Source organism: Episyrphus balteatus, chromosome 2 (assembly GCF_945859705.1).
Source record: "Episyrphus balteatus chromosome 2, idEpiBalt1.1, whole genome shotgun sequence".
NCBI classification, from domain to species: Eukaryota; Metazoa; Arthropoda; class Insecta; order Diptera; family Syrphidae; genus Episyrphus; species Episyrphus balteatus.
Window position 1 is genome coordinate 49,412,147 of NC_079135.1, and position 14,630 is coordinate 49,426,776.

The following is a 14,630-nucleotide window of genomic DNA, read 5'->3' on the forward strand; positions in this document are numbered from 1 at the left end:
GGGAACTAAAATTTTGCGTGAACTGCGTACCAGGCTTAAACTGGAGATTAAATAAGGATTCCATAATTTGTTTTTATTAATTGCATATAAAATAACAGATCAAGAAGCCCAAAATTAACATACCTAATGATTAAATTCATTATTGGTAGGCGGATTTTCTAAAATCTTAAGGTTTTCTTTAAACCTTAGCACTAAATTTGATTTACAGCGGATACTTTGGTGCACAGACCATATAATTACACATTCCATATAACTTTTAAACGATAATTATAATCGGTACGATACTTAAATAGTGAATTCCATGATTATATTGCTGGATTTACATACGTCTGCATGCAGAAAAGTAAAGGCGGATAGATACTGAAATCCGTACGTACAAAGGAGAGGCATTGATGAAGACGAACATGTTCGTCTTCGCCATAATTTTCCTATAATCGCATTTATGAAGATCTCTGCATTTTCATCTACTCTCTCTTTCTCTCCAACATCTGTGAATCTTAATAAATACCGTGTCTCCTTTCAATGCAGATCTGGAAATACAGATGTATTTAAATCCATCATATACCTTCTTATTTTACCGATTATTTCGTCACTTCTATTTTTTTCTGAGTTCCGGTGATAAACTTTCAAAATTGCTACTGATCGATATTCAATATCCTTTCATGAGATAAACACAGCTTCTTTCAATTATGTAACACTTGGCATCACTTCTTTATCAACGTCGAACGAATTCGCCTCAAAAAAGAGGGAGAAGAATATTTAAACCAAAAAAAATCGATATACGCCTCGCACATCTTCAGCTACATTCAAAGCCGCCATTTTTCAATTTGCGTCGAAGAAGTGTGGAAGTGAAAGTTCATCCTGCTGCTGTTTTTCTAAAAGTGAAAAAAAAAATTCTTTAAAAGAATACAAAATAATATAATTTTTTTTCTCCCATATTTTATTGTAAGTACCTAATATACGTTTAAAATTGATTAAATTAATCTTTGACAATTGAATTTTGCAATACGGCGAGTTTGGCCTTCAATTTAGTAGGTGACTTCTGTTTGTCCTAATTTCACTATTAACTTAATAAATATAAAAATTATTCAATTCAGTTATGAATTAATTTAATTATTTATCAATTTTAATAAAAAAATACCCATCACCACACCCAATTTTTCCTTTCTAATATTAAAATTTGCAATTTTTTCTTTTCTTGATGGTCGGCCATCTTGAATTTATCTGGCATTTCAGTATACATACATACATATATATTTTTTTTTTTTTTTCAAAATTACAAAAGAAATGTAATTTGCGTATTAATTTGTAATGCAAGTGTGTTGTAATAATTTATATAACAAAAAACGAAATTTATATTAATTACAGAATAAATCCGTTAAAATTGATTCCAAAATGCCTCGCTATCGGGAGTGGGACTTGGCATGCAAAGTCTATGTGGGCAACTTGGGCTCGTCGGCATCCAAGTATGAAATTGAAAATGCCTTCAGTAAATACGGTCCGCTGAGGAATGTTTGGGTAGCCAGGAATCCACCGGGATTTGCTTTTGTTGAATTCGATGACAGACGTGATGCCGAGGACGCAACCCGTGGATTAGATGGAACGTAAGTTGGATTATTATTCTTCAAATTAAATTGCAAAATGTAAAAAAATCAATACTCACCAATACATTCTTATATAGACGATGCTGTGGAACTAGAATTCGTGTTGAAATGTCGTCTGGCCGGTCGAGGAGAGATGATCGAAGACGAGGTGGTGGTAGCGCCGGTGGTGGCGGCGGCGGCGGTGGTGGTGGCCGAGGAGGTCGATACAGGTATGATTCGTTTTTGTTTCGTTTCTTTTTTTTTCTTATAATTCATTTGATTAATTTGAGATTTACTAATTCAGTAGCTTTGTTTATTAATTTTTGTATTTATTTATTATGGGAAAACGTGGCCAACTCTGAAGGGTTTGTTTTTGAATACTTTTGTATTTCTAGAAGTTTTATGTTATCAAATAGGAACTGATTGAGAAGATTGCTAAATTTTGTTGCAGGTTATGTGTATTCTTATCTGTAATTTAATTTTTTTTTTTTGAGGCCATGGTAATATGAGCTAACCTTTATTTATAAATACATAATTTGTTTATATTTAGTCGACGACAGACAGTTTAGACTTTGCTTTTTTCGATTCTAAATGTTAAGTAAAAAAAAAAAAGAAAAGTGATGGTGTACCTATTATGTATCAAATTTTATTCAATTTCCATTGAACAAAAATTATGCCTTGAAGCGTAGAATAGTTCAGCGTGTATAATATTAAAAGGATTTTTGACATGGAATCAAAAGTCTTGTTATGACTTATTACAGCTAACACCTTTTCGAATTTGCTATTGCACGAAATATTGCGAAGTTGAAGCCGACGCTGAAGCGGAAGCTGAATTTGAGTAAAAATTTAACTTTGACTTGTTGAGGGATCTAGTTGAACAAATTCTGATGTAAAATAGTTTAAATGCAAAATGTTGAATCTATTTCAAAATTATCAACTCATTTCTGCAATGACTGTCGCGATTCGTTTTTTTTTTTTTTTTTTAATTTATTTCTGCCAGCTATTACTTGTGCCGCGCTGAACTATTGTGGTTGTCCATTGTTTTAAAGTGCACGTTTTTAATGACAGCTTTTGCTTCAACGTTTTTTTTTAAAGCTTCATATACTAAAGTGTGTTTTGAGAAGAAAGCTTCTGAATGCATATTTCAACTCTTAACCTTGAAGACATTAACTTTAAGAGCCTCACACTGTAGACTTTGGAGTTTGCTAATATCGGCCGATGGTTTAGTTGGACTTTTGATCGGCATAAAAGTATGTCAAAACGGGCAATATGTTATAATAAAAACTAATACAGTTTTAAATGTAAGTACAAAAAAGAAAAAGTCAAGAATAACATAGACATAATGCGTTTTCAACGACGCTGTTCTGGACAGAAAAGAACAGCTTTTTGCTGTTCATTGAGGTTTTTCTGTTCTGAACTGTTCTAGTTTCCTGTTCATTGACGCTGTTTAGATTCTGTTTTTGCTTTTGAGTCAGAACAGGTTAGAACAGATTTGTGAGAAGTATCAAAAGCAAAGTTGTCATTTTTTGTTTTTGTTTTGATTTAATTGTGCGAATATTTCTCGTGTGCTCGTGGTTAAAAACTAAAAACAATTTCTAATTATATTTTTCGCAGTAAAAACACGAAAAGAAAAAATTAACGAAATATTCATGTAATTTCAAATTTGTTGTTTTTTTTTATTTTGACAAAAAATGACGTTTAAATGACTGTTCTAGCTTGTTCTGACGTTTCTCACGAAATTGAGCTTTCCTATCCTGTTGTGATCTAGAAAAATCGTCGTTGAACACAACTATAATAGGTAGTATGCAATAAAAATTAGCTTAAGCTCTTATCTCACTTTTCAGTACATTTTCTTGAGATCTATCTCATTTTCTTGAAATTTTGAAAATGTACTGAAAAGTGAGATAGAGTTTAAGCTCATTCTTTTTGCATACGAACCAATATGACTAAAAAAAAAATTAGTAGTAAGATGCGGCTTGTTTGTGGGAGTGATGATGATTGGAATTAATAAATATATATCGGTCAACGCTTTCTATAGATTTCGTACTCAATTCGGTTGTTATTTGTCTTTAAAATAAGGTCTAAAGGGGAGGGAACGGAGAATTGAATTGATTTTACATAAACCATTCTTTGTTATTAGAGTTTCTTCGATTCATTTCTTTTACCGATGACTACCTATGCCATATTATTGGTAATTTGTTTTGTCAAAAAAGTGTTCTTCTAGGATCTTGACATACAGGTGGTACGATTTTCATACCACTGCCCCGGAAAGAGTTAAAGGTACATTAGTGTAGTACGATGTAATATCGAAGGAAACGATACATTCATTTCTTTCCATTGGTATGTCACTTAATTTATAGGTTAGTTAAATCGAGTTTTTAATTGAAAACTTATGTCGTTTTCGATTGGAATCACTCAAGGATTCACTCATTCTGAAATCCAATAAAACAGTTTGAATCGCTTCCACTCAATTCTATTTTTTTTGTGTTTGTGTTTGTTTTTCTGTGAAATTTAAAATGTCAAATATGGCATACGACTTGAAAAATAATTAATATGTGAAGAAAATAGTACCTAATATTCAACAAATTAATCGGGAATTCGTTTTGCAAAATATTTTAAAAGCTTAATTTATTTGTTTGAAAATAAATAAAACAATTAATTTCAGAAAACGCAAAAAATTTGAATGAAAAATAATAAAAAACAATGATTGAGTGTATCTTTGACGTGTGAGTATTCATGTATTAGTGCTTCTTGATTTGATTCTGATTTGAAATCGAGAAGAGAATTTCTCTTCTGAGAAGCGTTCTGGCTGTCATTTTCTTGCCAATAAAACGGTTTCAGAAGTCTTCTGAATGATTCCGGACGCTTCCGGAGAGCCAATCGAAAACGACATTAAAGAATTTTTTTGTGTCAAATTATTTTTTTTTCTAAAGGAATTTGACATTTGAGAGTTTAATCGAATTGTTATTTGATATGATTAGTCGAAAACTATCACATTCAGGTTTTTGCAATATAAGCAAACCGTATATACGATCAACACAGTTGAGGGATGTTTTGAAATTCCGCTTTCAATTAAAACCAAATAAATCAACATATTTCCAATGTTGTCATGCGTACGTTTGTCATTTTTCTATGTGGATTTTTAACATGAGTGTATCGACCATCATCAATTAATTTTTGTATCCCATTGGCATAATTTATTTTATACATTACGACAACCGCATTGTCTTTGGTAATAAATAAGTTTTTTTTATTGAGAGATTTATGGCGTTTTGTATTTTTTTTAGTATTAGTTACATCTGATGATGAGATGTTAGATATTTACAATATTTCGTGATTATAATAAGAAACACTTATTTATTTTTGTAAATTATGTACATAATTTATTAATTATTTTAATAGTTAAATGAGTACAAATAATTTTTTGCTACGGCTGTAGTCTTTAAGGGGAAGCTTTTTGTTACATTTAATTATAATTACATAAATTGACATAATTGTAATTTTAGCGCAGCACTTAAGAAAAATTATTTAAAATAAAAAAAGTGCAGTGCTAAAATGCCAAAGTTTAAAATTATGTATTAATAAATTGTAATTAAATCTAATAAAAAGATTCTTGTATGTATGTAGAATAGGAGAGTTTGAAACATTTTAGGACACAAATTCCTGTTGGAACGGCATTAACCGTTCGTTGCTCTCGGTGTAACTTTCTATTTTGTATAGTCTATGAGTAATTAAACAAAATTGGTATTATTTTGGTCAGAGTTGGCTACTTTTATTTTAAAAACTTATTTTTAAGCCAGTGTATGTATTTAAAAAAAAACACTCAACTATTTTCTTTTTGTTGTATTTACCATTTTTGTCCACTGATTTCTTTGATTTTTTGTTTAATGACAAAATGATACCTTAACAATTTGTTTCGTGTGTGTATATTAAAATAAAAAAAAAATCAAGCACTTGTATGTTTATTTTGATTAAGAGTAAACATATTTTTTTTTTTTTTTGTTGATAAAAGTAAAATTAAAACGCCGCATCTGATAATCATTTTCAGGGCAAAGTCTACTAGTTCTACTACTACTACTACTTCCTCCTCCTACTACAACATCTTCACGAATAACTGCTCCTACTCCAACAGCAACTCCAACTACTACTACTACAATCACAACAAAGATACATCTACTGCCATCACCAATGTCATCAATTCTTCTGCTAGTTTCAGCACCAAATTGTGTCTACTCCTAGGCTGTGGTTGTGAAGCTAATTTTTCGGGGATGACATCACCATCATCCCCGACGTCGCCACTACCCATTGAACAATTATTTCCTCCATGAATAGAGATTTGTTCTAATTTTTGAATGGCAACTGTGCCAAAAGAGTTTTCTTGAAATATAAATATTTTATGCTCAAAATCGACATAAAAATAAACAAATCCTTTGAGTTCATCGGAGGAAACGATGCGTTAAGGTCGACTACATTTGCGCATCAAAGGCGACCAACTTCAAGTATGATCCATCTGAATCCCACATCCTTACAGACTCCCCACCAAATAAAAAAAAAGACAACCCTCCAAGAATGAACAACAGTCGCGTGATTATCAAAAAACTTCTAACTACCGGGCGCGCATTTCAGCACAACTACTTAGTACCTCTACTTACTACTCCTCCCTTTATGAGCAACATCATAGCTTAGTCACCGACGACTGCGTGCGCGGTGCGTGTGTCAACAATTTTCTGCGGTGGACAACATCTAGAGAAATGTCTCCTCCACCCAACCACCAACAGAATGCGCGGTTGATCAGCTATCCAACACATCCCACCACAGCAGCATAAGTCATCCATAAGTCACATTTGTTTTTTGAAAAATTATTAATTTGAGTTTTGTTGTTTTGCAAACGCGACTGCTGGATCCTGCTCTTATTCTAGTTCATCCACCATCATAAAACGAACACACATCTATCAGCCAAATCAATCACCACAACCACTACCACCACTACTACTACTAGTTTCCCTTCAAAAACTGACTTAGATGAGAGATTGAGGGAAGTTTTCATCATCGTCTTCGGCATCGTTCTCGTCTTTGTTGTCATCGCGGTCTTCCGTTCGACTCACCATCGACCGACCGCGCTGTTAAACCAAACCAAAAAATATGGGTACTTCTCCTCATCTCTGCTTCTTCACATCTCTGCACGCATATTCAATCATCAACAACACACCCTGATGATGCGCCGCGATTAATGATAAACAACAATCCGATACAGCACCAAAGTACTTCTTTTATCTTTTGACGCGAATAAAAAAAAACTTCTTCAATTGAATCGAATCACAAATTGAGCAACAAACAATACCTTCCGCTAATTCAATCTAGCTATTATCCATCCAACCCGCCACAATCGCCGTTGTTCAACCAACACACACAGTCATCGTTTGATCGCCGCGTTCTCAGCTCAACTCGCTAACTACTCATCATCGTCAGTTGTTTCAGTTTCTGCAAAGAATCAAAAAGACCAAAAAAGAACCACACACCTGCATCATTTTAGTGGTTTGTTGTTTATTTTTTATACTATATCATTTTGTTTCGATATTAGATAAAAAAAAAAAATGTTTTAATTTTTTCCTTTCATAATTATTTTTATCAAAGTTTTATTATGTGATCCTTTTCCAAAAAGGATGCGCGAAAAACAAAATAGTACATAGTTTATATTTGTTTTTCAGTATTTTTCTCTATGTGTATAACAGTTGTTTTGTTTTGATTTTGAATTTGCTAATTATTTTTTATTTGTTTTCTGCGTAAATTTACAGATCCCGTTCTCCAAGGCGCTCCAGGAGTCGTTCGAGGAGTTTTTCACGTGACAGACGAAGCCGATCAGATTCTCGCGATCGACGCTAAACTAACAACACAAAAGCAAATCGCATAAAGATGATGTACTCTTTATACCCCCATATATATATTATATATCATTTTTATTAAATTTTAAATATAAACAAAAAAAAACCATACAACAATCCACAATTCGTGTAGTATAAAATATACAAAGTAAGCAAAGCAAAAAAAAAATATTTTTTAAAAAATACAACACACACCCAACAGAGGTTTGTTTTAACAAAAACATTTTGATTCAACAAAATAAACTCATGTTCCCATATTGTGTTTTGGAATATTGTACAAAAAATAATGCAAAAAAAAAAACAAAAATTAAAAAAAAATTACACTTTATTTCTTTGAAGGAAAAGAAACAAAAACAAAATCTGAACTTTAAAATTAAAATAGTTTTGTAATAAGTTTTAAGTTCTTCTAGTTCAGCTAATTACTAGAATATAAAAAAAATATTGTGTAATTCTCTTGTAATGTATAAGTAAGTTTAAAGGAAAATAAAAAAAATGACTAATGTAGTTCAAAAATGAAATGTTTAGTTGTTTTTTATTTGAACTAGAAATTTCTGTAGGTCAGTGGGTAGTGGGTCCAAAACATAAGACTAGTTTGTGAAACAATGGCTATCCACCCCCAAAAAATCGATGTTAAGGAATTGCTGGGCCAGTCCCCAGATCTGAATCCTATTGAGAACTTGTAGAGTGACGTGGAAAAACGATTAATAGATCTGATACCTCAAATTTGGACAAATTTTGGCAGGAATTTCGACGAGCTTGGTACTCAGTTACTGGGGCCCTATTTTGTAAAACGATTATCGGTGAAACTACTTCGTTTTCGTTGAAATGCGACTACGTATTGCGATAATCGTTTTACTTCAACGATACTCGTTAATCTTGACGACTGCCATTTACCTATCGTTTAACTTTCGTTTAGCTGTCATAATATTACGTTTGCTAGTAGAATTCATGTGAGCCTAAAAAAAAAATATTTTTTTTTGTTTAGTTTGGCCAAACGACTTTCTCGTTTTACATAATCGCTTTTCGTCGTGACTATCGTTTACTTCAGTATCGTTGACTTGCCGCTCGTTTCGTATTACGTAATAGACCCCCTGTTGAACGATTTCGGAGTCTTTTTTCATCTATTAACCGCCGGAGTTATCAAGGGGCACGGTAGTGCCCAGCCAAGTTCTCTAGCAACTTTGGCACTACACCCTTATTTACAGGAAACAACTCAGGCCATTTTCGACCCCCCTCTCACTTCCACACCAAAGATACTAGAAATTTCAAACTTCATTTGTTAAGCTAGTCAAAACAAAACTCCTCACAAAATTTCAGCTTGCTACGATGAGTAGTTTCTGAGATATAGGGCTTCGAAAATCTCAAAAACCGTAACTGACTGACTGATTCACTCACTGACAGATCATCAAAATTATGGAGAACTTCCCGTTATCGTAGAAACTTGAAATTTTACACGGTGATAGGACTTGTGGTGTATACAAAGGAAAAAATCGAAAATTTGAGATTTTCAATTCAGGGGGCGTGGCATCCGCCCATTTCCGCTGAATTTTCATCAAATATTATAGAGCACTTCTGATTATCTTAGAATCTTGAAATTTGGTAGAATGGTAGAGTTGGTAGTTTATACAAAGGAAAAAATTTTAAATTTGAGAATTTCAGAATTTCCGCTGAATTTTCATCAAATATTATAGAGCACTTCTGATTATCTTAGAATCTTGAAATTTGGTAGAATAGTAGAGTTGGTAGTTTATACAAAGGAAAAAATTTTAAATTTGAGAATTTCAGTCAGGGGGCGTGGCAACCGCCCATTTCCGATGAATTTTCATCACATATTATAGAGCACTTCTGATTATCTTAGAATCTTGAAATTTGGTAGAATAGTAGAGTTGGTAGTTTATACAAAGGAAAACATTTAAAATTTGAGAATTTCAGCCAGAGGGCGTGGCATCCGCCCATTTTCACTGAATTTTCATCAAATATAGAGATTTTCAATTCTACAGCCATACCTTGCAAAAAGTAGTGAAATCACAACAAAAACATTACTGTTAAAAAAAGAGCCAAGTTCTCCTATGTTGAAATTATGCTGGCACAAAAAGTACTGAGATGTAGAAGTGTACCAAGTTCTAAAGTTTGGGTTCAAATTTGTATCAATAAAATTTTGATTGTTTACTTGGCAATTTTTGAAATAACTTTAAAAATCGGAAATTAAAAGAAAAATTGTCAAGAGAACAATCAAAATTTTATTGATACGAATTTGAACCCAAACTTTAGAACTTGGTACACTTTTACATCTCAGTACTTTTTGTGCCAGCATAATTTCAACATAGGAGAACTTGGCTTTTTTTTTTAACAGTAATGTTTTTGTTGTGATACTGTATTAACAATAAGGGTTACCGGTTACCTAACCAAATACTTGGTTAATTTCTTTTAAATGTGTTAGAATTTATGTTATTTTGTTTTTGTATTTATGAAATGTGCTATTTATTTTGTGCCAAAAAAACTTGAATTATATAAATGATTTTGTTGTTATTTTTTGTTAAGGATTTAATCAGCCCTATTGTGAGTTTCACGTAGAATGTTTTCCGCCCGGAATATTTTTGTTCGCCCGGAATTTAAAAAGCTATCCTGAGTTTCACCTGAAGGGAATTTACATTTTCCGCTAAACTTGTTCGGCACCAATATTTAGTGTCGAATGCCTCGCAAATTACCTGAAAAAAAAATTTGAAAATACAAGGAGATGTCCGAACACGAACATCTTTTCGCCACTCACAACAGGGCTGAATATACTTAATCAGCCCTATCGTGAGTTTCAGGTGAACGAAATTCCACCCGGAAAAATTTAACTTTACTATTCCCATATTTTGAGTTCCAGGCGAAAAGTTGTTCACGCTCTGTAATCTCTCGGTATTTTCAACTTTTTTTCAGGTAAAATGCTGGGTAGTTGACAGCTCTTCTCCCACTTAAATTTTGGTGCCGAACAAGAAACTAGTTAAGCGAAAAATGTAAATTCCCTTCGGTTGAAACTCACGATACCTTGATTTCAGTCTCTTAAATCACCAATTTTCAGTTATTGCCTTAGATTCTACTCCAGAACAAGGATGTTTATCTTTGTACGGATATTGCCAATGTGTTTTTATATATAATTTATTAAGAGCGTATAAATATAACCAGTAATTATGCCTTCTGCAAACATGAGACAAACATATAGATCTTATTAATTTCTCTCAAGCATTTCCCAAATCTCTTATCTTTTTTTTATTTGACTTAACAGGGTTGTACCAAAATGAAATAGAACAAACCTATAGTCATTCGACGTTGCCCCGAATAAGAAAATTCCCCCAGAATATTTCAAGCCCTAGAAAATTTGAAAACATGAATAGTGGTTTAAATTTACCCCGCAATATCGGTTATTCTCCAAAGAAATTAATTGTTATTCCATAAGATATTGCCATATTCTTAAGAAGTAATTCATTTATGCGCGCTATCGGGATAGAAATAAGAACAAAATTGAAAGTCTTCTGCCTGAAAACACGATTCAATTCGAGATACAAATGAAGGGTCCAGGGGAAAAACAGCACAAGTCCATTCCAACTCATTTCAAGAAAAACGCATTTTAAAATTTTGTTCTCCATACAACTTAGCAGACAATTTATTTATTTTTTCAGCATGGCTTAAATTTGTTTTATAAAACTATGGATACCATCAGATAGTGCTCAGTAAATACTACAAGACCTTATCATTAGTTTATTTTTGAAAAATAGTGGAAATGTGCCGTTTTTCCCCTGGACCCTTCAAATTCCAGTACGATGCCACAATATAAGAGGAAAAGAAAACGATTATTCCCTCTAAAAACGAATGAACGTAGTGACAACTCCATTTAAATTGTTGGGCCGTAGTTCTTGCAGTAGGTTGATGTGTTTGTGTAGTTGCTGAATTGTTATTCGGGATCAAAAATCAACCGGAACATTTTGGCAAACAAGTCATAAGCTATTAGATGCAAAAAGAAGGTCTTCGAGTTAAAAAAAATTATGATTTTTCATGCTAAATAAGACCTCAGCAAAATGTTTTCTCGACTGATAACTTCAAAGCATTTCTCTGAGAGTTTTCATTCCGAATTGGGAATTCTTGGATACATACGAGTATATAAAAAGATCTAGCATGTTTTTTTTAATCTTTCTTAATTCCTTGAAACTAGTTCAGTTTTAAAATTAACTTACTACATAATTTAAATCAAAATGTTTAAAAAGAATAATACGATAAGTTTAAAAAAATAAAATAATTTAAGTATTTTGTGCGGATGGTCCTTCTTCGTTCATGGGAACATCATCGCCAGGGGAATATAGCCCAAGCGCCGACCTTTCAGGCTGAGCTGGTATAACTCTATCATTGGTATCGTCATCATCATCATCATGACTATCGGAGTCATCACTTTCATCATTTGCTATAGCACAAAAAAAACAAAATTAAAATGATTCTTTTAAAATGTTTTGTTAAACATTTAAGGCTTACCGTCCTCATCGTCTGTCTCTGGTCCAGGCAGAGATTGTACCTTACCCAAAGGGTGAATATCAGCAGCAGCATTTGAAATGGAATTTATCTTTAAACATGTCAAATAAGTTTGGAATTAGTTTAGTTGGAATATTAATATGAATAAATTAATTTTTTTACCCATTTATGTTGATCTCGTTCGTATTGTAAAATTTCTGCTTCTTCGTTTACGGGGGCATCCAATTCAAACCAAATATGATTTGCAATTGGTGGACGCAATGACGGGAAAAATGGAAACATTGATTTTTTTGTTATTTTTATTGAAAATTTATTTTGGTTTTAATGATTATTCTACTTGATTTTTCGATTTGAAATAAAAATTATGTGGAAAATGTTTACAATTTTTTTTGAAATTTGACGTCGAATAGTTTTCAGATCGGAATCTAGGTGGCCTGTCATAGATTATTTGACGTTTGAAGTGTTAACAAAGCATTGCCAGAACTAGATTTTTTGTTTGTCGTTACAATTTTTTAATAAAACTCTATTTACACGTAGCGATTTTTGTTTTAACCAAACACTTTGCGTTTTTCCTCGGCTTTAAAGGCCTGACCACACAGCCAAGGTCCAACTTTTTCGATTCGACAAGCTAGGGTCAATGTGGGTAAATGTAAACAGGGGTAAATGAAAACATGGCTCATAACAAGCTTCAGTTAAATCTATTTTATGCATACATAAGTACAAATCGCGGACGCATGTATCTTTTAACTTATACGTCAAGCTCATAGCTGTCAAGAATTCATTCTACGAGCGTATTTTCCGTGAAAGATAATTTTTTAAAGTGCCAAACAAGTCTTTAGTCTTTCAGAAAAATTAAATATTTTTGCAGATTCAATTAAGTCAGTATAATTTGCAAATACTTTTTTGTTTTTAATTTTGATGTAGATTCTATGTGATACAAGCAAATTTTAAAATACAGCACATTTATGTCGATTTGCATGTGTTTACATTTACCCCAGAATATTTATTTCATAATGGGTAAATGTAAACAACGTATTCTGGGGGTAAATATAAACATACATTTTTGGTGAAATTATTGGTTTTAATAAAAATAACGTATTTTTAGTCAATTACTATTGCTAAAGTGCCACGGAGTCACATTTTAAAGTAGCCAACAACATCATTTTCAGTGGATGATGTTGCAAAATCGGTCTTTGACGTAAAAAAAAACAAAAAATATGACGTTCAGAGCTGCTCAGGATGCATATTGGGCGCCTATATAAAGAATCAAAGGAAGAAAACGAAAACTTTTATTGGAATTTGAAAAAGTTTTTGTCAAATACCTTCTTGAACGTTTTTCAAGTTGTTATCCATATGATAAAGAGGAAATTCTAAATTTTAAACCACCGTTTACATCTACCCCGAATTTGCAAAAAAAAAACATAAACATGGTGGGGTATTTGTAAACATGCCATATTTGACAGTTATGTAAACAATTTGGGAAATATTTGTTTATATTTATAAAGAAGAATTGCCATCATTTCATATTTGCATTTGAAGATACCATTCAAGTTGTTCCGTGAAAACATAAAAAAATCTAAAGTCGAAAGAAAAAAAAGACATGAAATTGTTTACATTTACCCACATTGACCCTATAGTTTTTATAGGTTTAGGTTAAGGCTTGACTTGCGTAGTCAACCATTTTTGAAAGAAAGGAGGTCTCCTTAAGACTTCTTAAAAGTGATTAGAGGAAGCCATGTAACTTTTAGTTAAAGAAGGCGTTTTTAAGACCTTTTTTAACCGTTCTAAGGAAGCCTGGTATTATCAAGTGACAGAAGGCGTCTATAAGACCTGTTATATAAAGCTTTACAGATGCAATTGTTGCTTCTGTAAAGTATTATAGAAGCAAAATTGTTAGAAGGGTATGCAATGTTTTTATCTTTTAAATATGCAATATTTTCTTCTTGTAGGTATGCAATGTTTTTTTCTTAAAAGTATTCAATTTTTCTAGTGCATTGGAAAAAAAACCTTTCATCCAATGCAATGTTTTGTAATAAGGCCTCCATAAGGTCGTTTTACGCTGTTCGTCACAAGGTATTAGCTTGTGAATTGCCTGTGGAGGAAGGTCTTGAGGAAATTCCGTAATGTGCGCCAAAATGATTTGCCTAACCTGTCCTTCTTCTTACATAAATAAAAAAATAGTTTTCATTGAACCTTATACAAGTCAAATTGTTACTTTGGGCGGAAGGTAACGGTACTACTTGTATTAACAAAATTCCACATCTGAACATTGATGTGTCAGTTTCGAATTTTAAACTGTGGTTAACTCTGAAACCTAAATGCACCAGATTATTTCATCCGAACTCAGAAGTAGTCGTCTCTAAAGAATCTCAACTTACAGGTTTTAAGTTCGCAATATGTGTGTTTTTGGTTAAAGCCCCCAAGCTTTTTTTTTAATAAAACTATTAATATGGTTTTGTCAGCTTTTTGCAATAACAAGAGATCACCTTTAAAGCCGCAAGCAAACGAGTAACTAAACTAGGTATATTTATCAGTGAGTATAAGAACATACGTTACACATAATGCTTTTTTTTTTAGTAAAAGCTAAAAAAAAAGCATTATGTGTTGTCGTGGTGTTGGTGGCTGTTTGTTTTTTATTTTGTGTATGTAGGAAAACAGT

The 14,630-nt window shown here is 32.4% G+C and overlaps 2 protein-coding genes across 3 annotated transcripts; one reads left to right on the plus strand and one right to left on the minus strand.

The window, feature by feature from the left end:
- The first annotated feature begins 807 nt into the window (after positions 1-807).
- Positions 808-7,983, plus strand: LOC129911749 (RNA-binding protein 1-like). 2 transcript variants are annotated; one of them, XM_055989655.1, is made up of 5 exons: positions 808-945; positions 1,369-1,604; positions 1,682-1,813; positions 5,632-7,118; positions 7,379-7,983. In XM_055989655.1, exons 2-4 carry the CDS (start codon positions 1,396-1,398, stop codon positions 5,909-5,911), a joined length of 621 nt encoding a protein of 206 aa, XP_055845630.1. In that variant the 5' UTR covers positions 808-945; positions 1,369-1,395; the 3' UTR covers positions 5,912-7,118; positions 7,379-7,983. The 2 variants fall into 2 exon arrangements, with proteins under 2 accessions (XP_055845630.1, XP_055845631.1); XM_055989656.1 differs by lacking the exon at positions 5,632-7,118 and having other exon boundaries at positions 811-945.
- Positions 7,984-11,545: 3,562 nt separating this feature from the next.
- On the minus strand, positions 11,546-12,396 carry LOC129911751 (anaphase-promoting complex subunit 15B). The gene is made up of 3 exons (XM_055989657.1): positions 12,134-12,396; positions 11,975-12,062; positions 11,546-11,906 (listed from the first exon to the last, which is right to left on the minus strand). The coding sequence occupies exons 1-3, from the start codon at positions 12,251-12,253 to the stop codon at positions 11,746-11,748; spliced, it is 369 nt and encodes a 122-aa protein (XP_055845632.1). The 5' UTR covers positions 12,254-12,396; the 3' UTR covers positions 11,546-11,745.
- Between the last annotated feature and the right edge of the window lie 2,234 nt (positions 12,397-14,630).